Source organism: Panthera onca, chromosome A3, assembly GCF_046562875.1.
Source record: "Panthera onca isolate mPanOnc1 chromosome A3, mPanOnc1 haplotype 2, whole genome shotgun sequence".
Lineage (NCBI taxonomy): Eukaryota > Metazoa > Chordata > Mammalia > Carnivora > Felidae > Panthera > Panthera onca.
The window spans coordinates 4725283-4741355 of NC_138341.1; the positions used below are offsets into that span (position 1 = coordinate 4725283).

At 51.3% G+C, this 16073-nt stretch overlaps 1 protein-coding gene across 1 annotated transcript; it reads right to left on the reverse strand.

The window, feature by feature from the left end:
* Positions 1–2786: 2786 nt before the first annotated feature.
* CMPK2 (cytidine/uridine monophosphate kinase 2) lies at positions 2787–14530 on the reverse strand. Its single transcript, XM_060647842.2, has 5 exons — positions 13809–14530; positions 12040–12154; positions 10907–11108; positions 4605–4838; positions 2787–3150 (listed from the first exon to the last, which is right to left on the reverse strand). Exons 1-5 carry the CDS (start codon positions 14466–14468, stop codon positions 3033–3035), a joined length of 1329 nt encoding a protein of 442 aa, XP_060503825.1. The 5' UTR covers positions 14469–14530; the 3' UTR covers positions 2787–3032.
* Positions 14531–16073: the final 1543 nt, after the last annotated feature.

Genomic DNA, 16073 nt, shown 5'->3' on the forward strand with positions numbered 1-16073 from the left:
ATGCCCCAATTGCTTGAAGTGTGTTATGCGGAGACGATATAACATTTGTATGTGCCTCACCGACTATTTCCTTGGTACACATTGCAAGAAGATCCCAGGGCCTAAGCACTTTGAAGATGCTACACAGTTCGGGCCCCTGGCTGGCTCTGTCAGTAGAGCACGCAGCTCTTGAGGTCAGGGCCGTGGGTTCGAGTCCCATGTTGGGTGCAGAGATTGCTTAAGAAAAATAAAATCTTTTTTTTTTTTTAAAACCTTTTTTTTTTTTAATGTTTATTTACTTTTGACACAGAGAGAGACAGAGCATGAGCAGGGGAGGGGCAGAGAGAGAGGGAGACACAGAATCCGAAGCAGGCTCCAGGCTCCGAGCTGTCAGCACAGAGCCCGACGCGGGGCTCGAACCCACGAACCGTGAGATCATGACCTGAGCCGAAGTGGGTTGTTCAACCGACTGAGCCACCCAGGTGCCCCAAGAAAAATAAAATCTTTAAAAGAAAAATATGCTACACATTGCTCCTAGAAGACAGAGAGGTCACAGAGAGAGGGGGCAGCAAAAAAAATAAAAAAAAAAGAAAACACTCTGGAAAACAAAAAAGAGTTCAGGACGTGCCACTGAGAGAGGCAGGCTGTGGACGAGGAGGAATCTGAGGTACCATAGTGCCCTGGGTCTGCCTGACGGCCCTTCCCTAAGTAGATGCCCTTTATGCCCTTTACGCATTCATCCCTCGTCCACATCTGTTTTCAGGAATGAAGGCAGCCTCCGTTCAAGCCTCCTGTTGTTGCCTCTGCACCTCCACAGTGTCACCCTTGTCCCTCGGTCCCAGGAAGGCTCACTGTCACCGCCGAATACCAGACAGCGTGAAGGGTCAGCAGAGGAAGCGACGCTCCATACGCCCCTCTGCTCACAGGTTCCTGGAAGACCTATACGTGCCCAGTTGGCCACTCTAGCTGCAAGGAAGCCTTGGGAATGTACTCATAATTCTTGGCAGCCATGTGTCAAGTCAAAAATTCTATTACTGGGGAAGAAAGGGAGAATAAATACTTGGGACAACCAAAGGTCTATCACAAGACCAGAAGCGAAACCCAACTTGTCACGAAATCGAGCCAAGCGAATGATTCCTTGTCATCAAGTTTCTGGGTAGGAGATGCCGTCTTGTCTCATGCTCATAAATCACACACCTATCGGTGCATGAAAGAACCCAAGTGTACAAAGAACGATTTCTTCTTCTTAATATCTGCAATGAAGAAAAGATTCTACTTTCCTGAAACAGTGTTTACAAGAAAGTGAACACACCCCCCTTCCTCTGAAATCACTTTGACCAGAGATCCCACTTGGCCCACGAGTTCACACCTCCCCACTTTGCTGACCAAAAATTCCAGGAAGCCACACTGGAGGGACGCCTCAGAAAAACCAACATATATGGGGGACACCACCATAAACTGGACAATCCCAACAACTTTACTCATTTGCGAGGTACAGAAGGCAGGCATTAAATGTTTGTTTTTCTAGACTGCCAACACAAGCTTTTCAAAATGTTCAGACGAAATAATACCAAGGACACAGATATCACGTCTTACAGAAACCTAATGCTATTTATTAGCTTTAAAAAATATTTTCAACAGAAACCAATTACATAGTTATATATGCAAATATATTATATAAAAATTACCTGGAATTCTTTTGAAAGACAGTATGATACAGTTATTAATATGAAATTTATTATAATTCAAGTCCCCATATAACCGGATAAGGCCTTGTCTAAGACTTAAATGTCTTGGCAAGAAGACATTCCCCCCAAAACAAGTTGCAAGCTTCATCTATCTTAGAACCAGAGGGATTTTAGGTAATCACCTGGTTCAGCCAACTCCTTAATACAAATAAAGGATGATTATCACTTTTCAGATCAAGTTACATGGGCTATTGATGTTCAGCGACTCACCCAAGGCCACATAGCTATTAAATTTCCTCTTTCCTCAGCCATTTCTTTTTCCTAAGCAAACAGATCTCAAAGCTGATTTCATATGTAATCATAAGACATTCAAGTGCAAGATAATTTACTAAGAAACCCCATTCCAGGATCCACTGTGCTTATTTAGCAAGATAAATTAAATCTGTGTAATGAAAATACACAACAAGCACTGCCTTTAGCTTCTTGGCTTTGATTTTAATTAGTAAAGCATAGCCCCTCCACCGAGCAGAAACATGATGTAAATATCAACATAAATATATTGCTGCATTGGCTAAGTTTTAATGCATCTAGTTTAGTCCAAAACACTCATTATATCCAAACCCGTGTTTTCAGAGGAAAGGAAAGGAACGTAAATAAACAGAACATAATCCAAAGTGGGTTGGTATATTTGTATTGAGAGCATCTGGGTTGGCAGTCTCTATATTTGACTCTGACCACGAGGGGATCGTCTCAGGGGTTGTGAGACACAAATCAGATGTCTTCTTTGTAAATGTCGCCTACCCACAAGGCGACCCTGTGGGCGTTGTCCTCAGACAGCCAGGACACGTGGACCCTTTCTTCAGGAGCATTTAGCTCTAGGATCAGGGCTGAGCCCCCCCAATGATGGAGTGAGGCCATATAGGGAAAGAGGTAACTATGTCACATCAGGGTCTTATCAGTGACCCAGGAGGAGGTATGGGAGGGGCCGGAGGGGCTTCCGCCGATTTGGAAGATCTTCCTGGTTATTTCTGTATACCTCATGCTTTGTGGATAAGACAAAACTTGGAGGGATTTGGTAAGAATGAAGCTGAAAACGCGTTCCAGGAAAACGTTTGTTACACTTGAAGAAAGCAATCACTGATCTCTGGCTGGAACGTTGACGGGCTCAACCTTGATGCGTCCTTTGGTCAGAAGGGAGTATAACGGTGTAGGTAAAATCGAAATGGTCTGGTCTTCGGCTTTCTAGCACACGCCATGGTTATGCAACAGAAATCTGGGAACACCATGTACCCCGCCGTGGGCCTAGATGTATCAAACAACATCCAATCTGCCAAAATGCAGAATTACATTTTGGAGTAATTACAATTAGCTAAAATTATTTTGGATTATGCCTAAAACCGTCTGGAGGACTTTCTCTCTCGAGGGACTAGCATCGACCACGTGGCAGGCGGGGTTCTCCATCCGCTGATAGGACACTTCTACCCTGGGGACAGGCAGAAACGAAAAGAGTTGGCTTATTTTTTAACAAGGCTCAACACACAAATGCCATTTCCCCACCAGGATGCACACAGCCAGGGCCCCATCTGATTTATCTCGCCGTTGCCCTCGGCCGCTAGCTTTGTCCGCAGGAGACGTGTGACACGTTTTGGTTAATAAATAACAAATTCAGAGTAATGTTTAGTAGCTAGCCTTTACGGCTACCTGTTTTCTATACAGGCATCAGCGTCCTGCGTGATCCTCCCGTTTTCATACTCAGGGTGACCTGAGGAAGGGAACCGTGTCACCCCCATTTCTGCAGAGAAAGTAGCAGATTCCAAGAGGTGAACTAATTGGGCACACAGGAAATCGCTCCACAGTCTGTGCCCTGAGGGATTTCAGACAAGCCAGAGGCCCTCGGCCAGGACACTGTCTTCACAGACGAGTCTCTGAAAAATTCACCAGGTTGTTCCAGAGCTCCTTCGGGCGTTAGCTAGCCTTGACGCGTAGGAATGACGGAGGCCGGTGGCGTTCGGGAAGCGTGACAGCGTGTGGTTGTCACACGTGCTGTTTACTACTCACTAGCTCAGTGAACTCATCAAACTGCTTTCCCCTCCGCCTCGGTTTTCTCACCTGTAAAACGAGGGCTGAAATAATGCCTTTCCGGTGATGTGTCACGAGGCCTAATTGAATTAATACGAGTAAACTGCCTGACACGGTTTCTTTGCGCACAGCCGAGTTGTTATTTAACTATTTAGAACAGGGCTGTGTTAGGACAGCGGTGCTATGATTGTTTATTTGTATAAACTACTCCGTTTTGGCTTTTCAAACCAGTCTTACGGAACGGATTCAACCTCGGCTCTAAGACAGTGAGGCTCTGGTCCAGGGTCTCCAGCTACCGTCCCACAGCTTTCTCGTGAAAACAAAAGCGCTGCCTTCAACATCGAAAAAGATCTTGATTTTAATCCCAGGTTTACTACACAGTAGCTATGCAAATCCAGACAAGTCGCTTCATCCTTGGAGCCTCAGTTTTGTAAACCGTAAAATACGGCTGACGTGGCCCTCGTGCGCATCAGAGAGCGTCCGGACCCAGATGCCTGACACACGGGAAGCACCTTCTAAGGAAAAGTCACAGTGAGGTCATCGGACAGCACTCTGTGCCCATTCTATTAGGACTGGGGAACCAGGACCCAGAAATGTGTATTGCGTTCCCCGGGTTCACACTGTTCCTGGCACAGCCAGGACTGGAAGGAAGCCCCGATGCCCTGTGGCCGTGCGTCACCAGTGCTGCGGCCGTGTGGGAACTGCACCGTCAGAAGGAGCTGAGCTACCCTGGGGGACGCTGCCTCTCGGGTTCGAACGACGAGAACAACGGCACTTCCTCCACATTCCTAAAGCCGGCGCCCATCCTGGCTCTCCGCCACGGCCAGGAACCCCTGCCGTTCACATCGGGACACCTACTTTTGACGAAACGTGCTGTCGGCCTCCAGTTCAGCTTCCTCTCTGGTCCGCTCCACGCCCCGGCCCTCAATTCTCTGCATCCTCTTCTTGGGGCTCACTGTGAGCAGCAGGGCCAGGTCGGGTCTGAGCAGGTCCCTGGGCCACTGGTATATAGGGTGATGGGCCGGGGGCAGGTACTGGAGCCCCCCGGTCACCTCGGTGGCAATGGCGTAGGTGGCCGTGCTGTGCCAGTACCTGGGAAGGAGAGGACGAGTGAGATCTCCATCTGTAGAGGCCGAGGTCAAGGTGCACCTGAAAATCTGCCGCGCGAGAGGCTGAAGCCAGCACGGCTCCGCTCAAGTTTCCCCTGCGTTGCAATCTGTTCAATAAATAAAACTCAATCTGGGGGCGCCTGGGCGGCTCAGTCGGTTGAGCGGCCGACTTCGGCTCAGGTCACGATCTCGCGGTCCGTGAGTTTGAGCCCCGCGTCGGGCTCCGTGCTGACAGCTCGGAGCCTGGAGCCCGTTTCAGATTCTGTGTCTCCTCCTCTCTCTGCCCCTCCCCGACTTGTGCTCTCTCTCTATCAAAAATAAATAAATGTTAAAAAAAAAAAAAAAAAAAAAGAACATCTATTCCAAAACGCCCAATGGCTTTCCACTGCCTGCCGGAAACGTCCAGCCTCATGAAGACACAGTTACGGTGTGTGTCCAGGCGCACGGCTCCACGCGGGCCTGTCTTCACACTTTCCTCCAGCGGGAGTGAGGCTCTCAGTCAGCAAAGCTCCTACTCTGCCTGCACAGTCCCACTCAGACGGAGCCCCACGGAGAGCTCGCTGTTTTCTCCTCTGGGCTCCCAATGCCCCTCACGCCCGACTCTAAGGAAGAACTTCTCACGGTAAAGAAAAGCAAGTTGTTTGTAGGCATGACCTCTTCGGGCTCCTCCGTTAGAAAATTTCTTGTTTAGTCACTCCTGCCTTCCAAAACCTGAAACCAGCGTGTGGCACACAGTAGGTACACAATAAATGTTCTCTGGGTGTGCATATGACTAAATTGGAATCATTTCATTAATTGGCATAGCTTATTATAATCTTGACCTGCCCATGTCGTATTCCAATTTTAAGAGGCTACAAAACTCCAAATTCAATATCAAAGGACTCTCATCACAGATATTTATGAAACAGTTACAAACATTCCAGTGTGGAGAAGGACCCATGGCCCCATCCTTGTCTGTATTTTCAACTTACTAACTTTAATGTTTTAAAATCCTAAATTCTTGGGGCGCCTGGGTGGCTCAGTCGGTTGAGTGCCGACTTCGGCTCAGGTCACGATCTCGCAGTCCGTGAGTTTGAGCCCCGCATCGTGCCCCTGTGCTGACAGCTCAGAGCCCAGAGCCTGTTTCAATTCTGTGTCTCCCTCTCTCTGACCCTCCCCCATTCATGCTCTGTCTCTCTCTGTCTCAAAAATAAATAAACGTTAAAAAAAAAAAAAATTTTTTTTTAAAATAAAATCCTAAATTCTTAATCATTGGAGACTTGAACTACTTTTCCCAGTGAAAAGGACAGACTGGTATCTACCAAACGAATTCACAGTGTTATCTGAGCTGTGTGTTAATCTACCTTCTGCCACCTACTTCCTCTGCGGACACAGGTAACTCATTTAAGCCAATGTAGTCTCAATTTCCTCATCGGGAAAATGAAAAGCATGCAAAACCCCGTTTCTCTTCCACAGTTGCCGCAAACATAGACCGTACCTGTGTATCACACTGTCATTATAAGAAAACACACACAAAAAAAATAAATAAATAAAATTAAATTAAAAAGAAAACACCAAATGTTGGGCGCCTGAGTGGCTCAGTCGGTTAAGCGTCCGACTTGGGCTCAGGTCATATCTCGCGGTTCGTGAGTTCGAGCCCCTTGTCGGGCTCTGTGCTGACAGCTCAGAGCCTGGAGCCTGTTTCGGATTCTGTGTCTCCCTCTCTCTCTGCCCCTCCCCTGCTCGCACTCTGTCTCTGTCTCTCAGAATAAACGTTAAAAACAATTTTTTTTAAAAGAAAATCCCTAATGTTTAGCGGACACTGCTTATAACTAAAGCTGCATTTTCAAATGATGGTAATACAGACAGTACTGAAAAGGAGACACAAACAAAAATTAATTTGGGAGGTGAGCAATTCTCACACCATCCATCCTTCGAAGCCCTCATCCACCTCCAGAAGCGGCCACCGTATCGGCCAGCTCCTTGAGTCCTGCCCGGAAGCATTTCTCTGTGCCGCGTCCCTGAGTCACCATTTCCAAACGTGTGCTTTCACCTTCTGTCTCAGATGCATCTCGTCTCCCAAGCCGAATAAATCCACGAAGGGTCCAGGTTTTCTGTTTCTTGGCAGCCAGACTACAATTTATTCTGCTTTTTTGCACATGTTCCGTGTTCACTGAATTAAATACTCAGCTATGAATACCGAGGCTGATATCATCTTAATTTTAAAAGCCTTCCTTTTGTAGAAAAACCATCAGCAAGAACAGACTTTTAAAGGTAATGAGGGTGATTAAGTTGCCAACCTTAACCACAGTCACCATCAAAAACTACTCTGTCTCCCTCGTTTTTTTCAGCTAGATGAGGGTATAGTCTAAAATGGATTTCATTAAAATCTTTACACATGAACAAAGCCCACCCAGACAACAAATAACTGCTCTTTTCTTCCCGTTTGACAAGGTGATACAGTATCTCTTTAAAGAGCAAAATTGCCGACGATTCCCAGACACAAAGAAGGAAAATCAAGGTAAAAATGGAAGCCCGGTTTTCTATAGCTAGAGCTCTCTCACTGACAACGCCGTGGCTCATTTCAAATAATCACACCCTCTGGCCATCAATTTCAGACTCTCCGCTAGTTAGTATTTTCCATTCTGCCTTCAGGGAAACCACATGGGTTCAAATCAGATGCAATTTGTCCACACGTTATACGCAGCTTCTATAATAACGCTTTGTATCTTCATAGCGATTTGCTATTTCGAAGCACTTCTCCCTGTATCAACTCAATGGCTATTCATCACCAGTCCTAACGGTAGGCGGGGAAGCGAGGAGGGCTCTCTCCCTTTAACGGATTAGGAAGCCGGGAGCGGAGGGGATCGGCATCCACCTACACACAGAAGCCAGTGCAGCTTCAGGACTTGGGACATCGGAGGAAACAATGTGCCTCATCAAGTCGCACCATATGAGGAGAAGTTCAGGCTTTCTCACTGAAAAAGGACACTGCATGAAAACAAAAAAAATCTCAAATATGGCAGATTCACTTATTAATAACGGGGCAAAAACATCCCCCAAAGAAGTCCCACAAAGGAATGCAGTTTCTCACCCTTCTTGCCAACCCTCAACCTCTTGAAATAACCACCTTGCCATCCCCGAAGTTAAAACTACCTCCCGGCACGGTCGCTCCGACGAGAGTACCCGGCTTCTAACTCATTTTCACTGTTTTCCTCTCGCCCGGCAACCCACCACCTCAGGCTTTATCTCCTGCACACGCTCAGAACCACCTTTCCGTGGGGTGTTGCAGAGCTACAGAAAAGCCTGTACAGAAAAGTACAGGGGAAGGTATTTCAAGAAAGGGGTAGAAGTTTCCAGATGTGGCAAACCAGCTTGAACAAGGGGAAAGCCTAGCATAAAAGGCTGGCAATGCTAAGTGTTGACCAGGATGCGAGTCAAAGGGAATTCTCATACACTGCTGGTGGGGGATGGGGGTGGCTGTGAGTCGTTTCAACCACTTCAAAAAACTTTCTGGAATATTTGCTGAAGTTGAACACATGTGAACCCCCACGCCCCTGCAGCTCCAGTCATGGGCATCTCTGCACCAGAACTGCAGATATACAGGCACCAGAGTTACGTAAAAAATGTCCACAGCAAGGGGCATCTGGGTGGCTCTGTCGGTTAGGTGGTCGGCTCTTGATCTCGGCTCAGGCCACGATCTCGTAGTTCGTGGGTTCGAGCCCTGTGTTGAGCTCTGCACTGACAGTGTGCAGAGCCTGGTTGGGATCCTCGCTCCCCCTCTGGCTCTCTCTCTGCCCCTCCCCCATGCACACACACTCTCTCCCTCTCTCAAAATAAAAAAAACAGTAATAAAATAAAACAAAAACGTTAAAACGTGTTCATAGCAGCAAGGGGAGTATCATACGCGGCATGAAGGCCGTCAGACGCAAAGAGCAGTAATGCACACCTGCGTGGACAAGCAGTTCAAAAACAGAAGGAACAAGTCAGGGCAGCAGTTACCACGGTGGGGGGGGTGGGGGGGGGGGAGGGAGGCAGGAGGGGAGAATGGACGGTGACCGGGTGGGAGAAGGAGGTGGCTTTATGGGGGATGGTGAGGTCGTAAGTCCGGACACGGGTGCGGGCTATACTTGGGTGTGTTCCCTACTTGAAATTCCTTGAGATTTACAGTTATGATTCCTGCTTTTTCCTGAACTCTTGTCATACTTCAATACGGTTGCTTATCTTTCCAAAAATAAGCAAAATTGCAGAAACGGCAACAAACATTCACGTAATGCGAAGCAATAACACAAATGCAGCTCATGACCTTTTGTACTTTTTATCGACCGTGCGTTTTTTCCCTAGCCCTCTCCTGAATTTGCTCAATAACCTTCCATCCCTCCGTACTCTACAGTTTGTCTTAATTTGCATGTATTTTACTCAACGCCCGTCTGCAACTCGATTTTTTCAGATTACGGTTTTGTAATTTCTGCACAGGGATACACTGCACTGGTCTATGTGGCTGAATGGGGCCCCATTTTACAAATACGCTGGCATTTATGCACCCTTTCTCTTACTGATGGGCTTTGGTTTTTCACATTTTTCAGTATCTGAACACAGCTGAAGGCATCTCGGTTTCTTCAGGCGGTGAAGCGGTCTCCACTCTGCTGTGTCTCCACAAACCGCTCTCCTAGCCCTCCACCCCCACCAGCACCCTGGAGGGCGTCAATCCATGCACGTGATCGCCAGCTCTGAGCTCTGGGCATTAGGGCATTTTAACTGGTTCTCAACAACCTGATGAGAGCAAGCTGCGATCTCATCGCGACTGTAATTTCCATACCACCAAGTCCCGGTGATTTAAAGCCTAGGATAACTTGCTTTCACCCATTTGTGTGGTATGTTGAGCTATTTCTTACGCATGGAATTGGAAACACACAAATCAGTTTACATCACTTCATTATCTGAAACCTTCCAACGGCTCCCCTCGGCGCTCAGAATAAAACCCACACTCTCTCCGCCTACGGGCCCTTCTCCTCTATCCTCTGCCTCTCTCTCTCTCTCTGCTCATTCACCCAGAAAGCAGCCCCCGGTCCACTATGTGCTCATTACACTGGCCTGTTTCTAGTCCTGGATTATGTCAACTTCTTTCTGTCTGTAGGCTTTGCTCTTACTGACTCTGCTGTCCATAACGCTGTTCCTCCACAGTTTTCATTTCCACCTCTTCTGGGGCGTTCAGAGCTCAGATCAATGTTACCCCCTTATACAGGCCTTCCTCAGCCATACCCACTTTGCTTTACCCTCTTCGGGGTATTTATCACTCTCTGATAGCATCACAGCTGTTTATGCACTTGACCATCAACTTCTCCTGCAACAGTATGTCTGCTCCACGCAAGCAGGGCATCGCCTCGCTCACGGACCGCCGAATCCCCTAAATTGAGAGCGATCTTTGGCACACAGGAGATGCCCAATCAGTGTTTTACAAATAAGCCGGTGAACAAATGAACCACTGAAAGCATCAATTTCTAAAAGCACAGCCTTTGGCCAATATCCTCATACACCATTTCTAGCTTAGTCACTTGGCAGGTCACTTAACCTTTTTTTTTTTTTAATGTTTATTTTTGAGAGAAAGAGAGAGAGACAGACAGAGCATGAGCAGGGGAGGGGCAGAGAGGGGGGAGACACAGAATCTGAAGCAGGCTCCAGGCTCCGAGCCGTCAGCACAGAGCCTGATATGGGGCTCGAGCTCACAAGCCGTGAGATCACAGCCTGAGCCGAAGTTGGACTCTCAAGCCCTGAGTTCCCTAGGCACCCCGACCTTTCGAAGACCTATGTTTCTCATCAGTAAATTGGGAATAACATATAGTATCCACTAACCATGCATAATTGTTCCAGATATCGAACAATGGTATGCATGCTCTTAGCGAAATGCCAGCCTGTGACGTAGGTGATTAATAAAGCATAGGCATTCTTCCTATTCTTATCATCACGCGGTTTGACTTAACATACACAGTTGAATACATGCATGCGTAGGTACACACACACACTTACACGTTGGGGAACAAAATGCCAAATTCATAGGATCTTCATACCTACCTGTCTATAATCACAGGAGATTTTGTAGATTCTTTGGCTATTTCAGAAGCCACAATATAATTGCCCAAAGAATAAAAAGCTCTCCTAATGATAGTTGGCTCATCATCAAAGATTTTCCTCCACTGGCTGATGCAAGCAGGTGGCGACTTTAAGAGGACAGCCCCGAGTGTGTCTGAAACTGACTGGGTCACAGTGGTTTTACCTGCGGGCCAGATACAAACACAGGGCTTCGTTACCATGGCCACGGTATCACTCCCAAACTGCTCAGATGAACTCAGACAGAGCAAAGACACTCTTTCCACCCGTAAACCAGCGTAGCTCATTACCTACCAAGATTATTTAAAATAAAAAAAATTAAAAAAAAAAGATGCAGACCTTCAGGAACCTGGGTTTGCTCAGTGTGGTATCAGAACACTTGAAAGATATCACAAAGCAATGATAAACTCTGGCAGAGACCTCCTGGCCCTGGGATAACCTCCTCGCTCCTTCACACTCTCTGCACCCGGGGAGCCCCGCCTCACGCTGAACCACGTGACTTCAGCCCAGGCTCCACCTTGTCCTTGGCTGTTCTCCCGCCGCCTTTACAGCCTTACTACTCCTACTTTTGTGTTTTGGGCCAAGTGTGGGTATGTCCGTTGTACTCTGAGATCTCTGCCAGCTCCAACGCTTCTGCCCCCCACCTTCCTAGTACTTCCCAAGGGTCCTCGGAATGGCCTGTGCTTCCCAAATGCCCCCAGGCTGGCTCAAGTCCCTTCTCTTCGGCCCACGCTGTTTCTTCCGCCCGGAGGACCACTTCTGTCTTCCTCACCTGACCTGCTCTGATCTGCACTGAAAACAGCCCTACGGGAGCCACCCCAACCACGCTCCGTCCCCCACGCGGAGGCTGCCTTAAGTGCCTTCTCGTGGTCGCCAGAGCACCTGAGGCTCAGCCCCTCCACCCCTCCCCTGGCTTCCCACTCAAGGCCTTATTCACCTTTGCATCGCACGCCTGCCCGGCTCTGTGCGTGGCACACACCAGACACTGCCGTGAAGCTTACGAGCTGAACTCTGTATAAAGTTGTACTTGTGAAGCCCTGTCTATTCCCACGAGAGATCAATGTCTCTCCTTGCCTGTAACTGAAAGGTAATATTACCTGTGGCATCCAGTCCTTCAAAAGCAATGACCGGGAACTTCCCTTTGTGGACTTGTTCCGGCAACTGGTCAACCAGGTCGAGCACTGCTTGGGCCTCAGGAATGAAGGGTATACACTGTAAAACAATGCGTGTGCAGCCGTAGTGAGGCAACGGGGCTTTTGCAATATCTGATTGCTGAGAACAAGATTGCCCAACACTAATAAGACATAAGTCGTGTTTCACACCACACCAAAATCATGCTGTTTTGAACCTGAGAGGGGTTGGGGTGCCTGGGTGGCTCGGTCAGTTAAGTGTCTGACTTCGGCTCAGGTGATGATCTTACCACTCCTGGAATATGGGTTCGAGCCCTGCATCGGGCTCTGTGTTGACAGCTCAGAGCCTGGAGCCTGCTTTGGATTCTGTGCCTCCCTCTCTCTGCCCTGCCCCGGATCGTGCTCTGTCTCTCTCTGTCTCTCTCTCAAAAATAAACATGTAAAAAGAAAAGCAATTTTGAACCTGAGAGGGGCTGAGTCCCTCCATTTTATACTGAATAGCTCTGGCTCAAAAAGGCGACAGCAGCTGAGATCCCTCAGCCTTACAGGCCAGCTACCCCAGAGGAAGGAGAGGGAAGGCCACAACTGGGGGGGGGGGGGGGGGGGGGCGGGGCAAAGGCCCCGCTTGGCACAGTATGTGGGATGTGGGAAACCAGCTAGGACTGTAGCTCCCGGAAGCAGTCAGCCGGTCCCTTCCTGCCCCCGCTACGAGGGGAGAAGACAGCCTTGCACTGTGGTCACCAGGGAGCAGCACAGGAGGTGCTGGGCATTCAAAGTTCTCGCCTCTGCTCTCCCGCTCTATAGCGAGGACCACATGTTTGTTTATGTACACGCTTAATCTCCTAAATGCTTCTCCAGGATTAACATGGCCAGCCTTCACAGTAACCCTGCGAGGGTGGCAGCATTATTATTCCCAACTACAGACTAAGGAAACTGAGGCAAGGAGGGTTTAAGAAACTGAAAGTGACACAGGTAACAAATGCCGGAGTTTGGATTTAAACCCAGGAGACTGGTCCTGCCCTCTTCACCACTCCTTAACACTATCCCAAAAGCTTGCAGAAGGCACTGAATAAACTCCATTGCGCAGCCTCAGCAAGTCGAGTCTGGACACCCCAGGCCCTGCCCAGGCTGCCCCTGGGAAAAGATTCTCAGTGCTCCTTGCCGGAGCACCTGCTGTGTCCCAGATGTTTCCTTGTCCTAAGCACCTCAAGGGGAGTGTTTCACAGACGAGACAGGAAAAACAGGGGGCTTGTGCCGCTTGCATGGGCAGCCGGTAAGCAGGTGGCCACAGATTCAGTACGCGTTTCTCAAACCCCAAACCCTGGCCCTTTTCTCCCCAAAACTCATGCCCCGGCCTCCCAACAGTGTGACGGCTTCCCAGATGGCATGACCCTCCCGGCACCCAGCGGCCTCTTTCCTCCTCCCGCAGCGCCTTCCCCGCGCATTCAGGGCAGGAACTCGAGCGCGGCCTCGGGACATCCATCACTTGCCGCCTCGGAGGGAAAGTTCCAGGCGGCTGAGGATCCAGAAAAGAGCCGCAACGTCTAAACCGGAGGCCGGCACTCAGGTTCACGGCCCCATCTGCCCAGGGACGTCAATCAGTTCCCCGCGGCAACAGCGCCCGGGCTGGATAGACCGGCCCCCCCCACCCCCACCCGAGAACCCACTCCTCCTTGTCTGGGGGGGGCTGGGGGGGGGGGTCCACCCCGAGTGCGAGGAAGGGGCAGGCCTCTTACCGCCTCCAGAACGGCGCGGGCGGCCTCCCGGTGCGGGAAGACCCCGGAGCTGGGCAGGTCAGGCACCACCGGGTGCAGGGCGGGCTCCGGGGCGGCCAGGACGCGCTCGCGGGGGCCCACCTGCCGCCACTCCGCCCCGTCCCGCAGCTCCCACAGGCTCTGCCACACCTGCTGGTGCGCGTCGCCCACGAACTCGCCCAGGCGCGGGCCCCCCGGGGCGTCGCCGAGCAGCGAGAAGAGCGCGCGCCGGGTGTCGGGGCTGTCGCCGGGGTCGCGGAGCAGGAAGCCGCGCTGCACGCCGCCCGCGCCGCCGCCGGGGCCGTAGCACAGCAGCCGGCGCAGCTGGCACCGCCGCAGGGGGTCGCGGCGCAGCTGGTGCAGCAGGCGCTGGTGCAGCCGGGCCGCCCGCACCCGGGCCGCGCAGCCGCCGCCCGGCGCCTCGGGCACGCACAGCGAGTAGCTGCGGCCGGGCGGGCCCAGGAGCGCGGCCACGCGGGGGTCGAGGCGCGCGCCCGGGGCGTCCCCGCCGACGGCGAAGTGGGCCAGGCCGCAGCCCGGCAGCTCCAGCGCGAAGCGGCGCGGCGGCGCCATGGCCAGAGCGCGGGCGCCGCGGAGACGCGCGAGCGGCAGCGGGGCGCGCGGGCCGAGGGCGGAGGCCATGGCCCGTCCGGTCCCGCCCCCGCCGCGCCCGGGGCGCCCCCGCCACCGGGGAATCGAAAGCGAAGTGACCGGCGGGCGGGGCGCGGGGGAGGGGGTGGGGGAGGGGTGGGGCGGCCGCGGCCTCGGCCTCGGCCTCCTCCGCCCTCTCGCGGTCGCACCCGGAACGGCGGCGGCGGGGAGGGGACGGCCGCGGGTGGCGCGCACGCTCCGCCCCCCCCCCCCCCCCCCCCGGCTTGCACCCCGAGGGTGCCCGGGGCCCGGCGCTGGGGGCGGGGAGGGGGCGGGGGCCCCAGGCCCTGCACTGCCGATGCTTCCGCTGTTGTTTACGTCCCGGGTGGGGTGTGTGTGCGCGCGAGCGCGTTAGAGAGGGAGAGAGAGATCGGGACTCTCCGCTGCTCCCCACCCTCACTGGCCCTTCAGTGCAGACCCCTTACCCACAGGCCGCTGGCTCAACCTCAACCCTCCCGCTGGCCGGCTCTTTGGCCCTCACTCCCACCCGAGTCCTAGCAGCTGCTCCGACTGCCCAAACGGGGAGCGCTTCTCCCTCTTCTGGGACTTACCCCTCTCCTTTTGCTGACTCTCAAACCCGGGTGTCTCCCGATGTGCGCGCGGGCCAAACCCAAGGCCCGCATTCGGGTCCCAGTCGGTGGTGGGAGCAGCTGTATCAGCCAGAAGTCCGCCGTCGACGGTATCGCTGTCCTGGTGCGGCAGCTTTCACACGCCTGTCTGGACGTATCGTTGTGTGCTCACTGCTTAGCTGAGGATATCTTGGACGATGATGGTCAGGCCGACTGAAAACCAAAATCCTATGGGGAAGAGTCAAAAATTCACAACTGAGCTAAAGGTGGAAAACGTTAGCTGAACGGAGAGCAAATAAACTTTACGATTTAAGCAATTTGGATTCAGCGCGGGTGCATGTGTAATCCCGAAGGGAATACAACTTGTCGACAAGCAGGAACTTTTAGACCTGAGGTTGAACTATGGCTTAATAGACCAGGGGCAGTTCAGCTCTTCGAGAACAGGATCACTCTTACTCTCTGTGAGCAATCTGACTTTGGGCACTTAGCGCGCAGAGGTGTTTTCACGTGTATAATCAGCACATGGGAGACAGAAGAAGAAAACACCCATACTGCGACCTCCCATGAGCCTCTCTTGGCCCTTTTTGCGCGCCCCTTCCCCACTGCCTCTGTCCTTTCTTTGTTTTCCTCTCCGTTTCACCTACCTCCCCCCACCAAGAAGACAGTGAAATTAAAGACCTCGCACCCCCCGTGCTCAGTCAACGTTCATATCTGTTGACAATTGAATATAGAATATTTTCACTCATAAAGGGAAAAAAAAATCTGTCAGATTTTTGAGTTCCAGTTTCAAATTCCTGTACAGAGAATCTGATGGTCCCAACTTAAGTGGATGTTTCGATGGAACAAACTACCCTTGTGGGTGGAGAGCAGAGAAGCTGGGAGCTGGAAAGATCCTTCAGTGAAGTCTTTCAGTGAATGGATAACACAGCTTCATTCATTTAAAAAAGTCGTATTTTTCGGGGTGCCTGGGTGGCTCAGTCAGTTAAGCCTCCAACTTTGGCCCAGGTCATGATCTCGCAGTCCGTGA

What these genes read in the sequence shown, in the direction of transcription:
- CMPK2 (XM_060647842.2), bottom strand. Translation starts at nt 14,468, where the DNA reads ATGGCCTCCGCCCTCGGCCCGCGCGCCCCGCTGCCGCTCGCGCGTCTC. An exon ending in CCCGCGCCGTTCTGGAGGCG is followed by an intron (nt 12,155 to 13,808) that starts GTAAGAGGCCTG and finishes ATTGTTTTACAG; the next exon opens with TGTATACCCTTCATTCCTGA. An exon ending in TCTCCTGTGATTATAGACAG is followed by an intron (nt 4,839 to 10,906) that starts GTAGGTATGAAG and finishes TCTCCTTCCCAG; the next exon opens with GTACTGGCACAGCACGGCCA.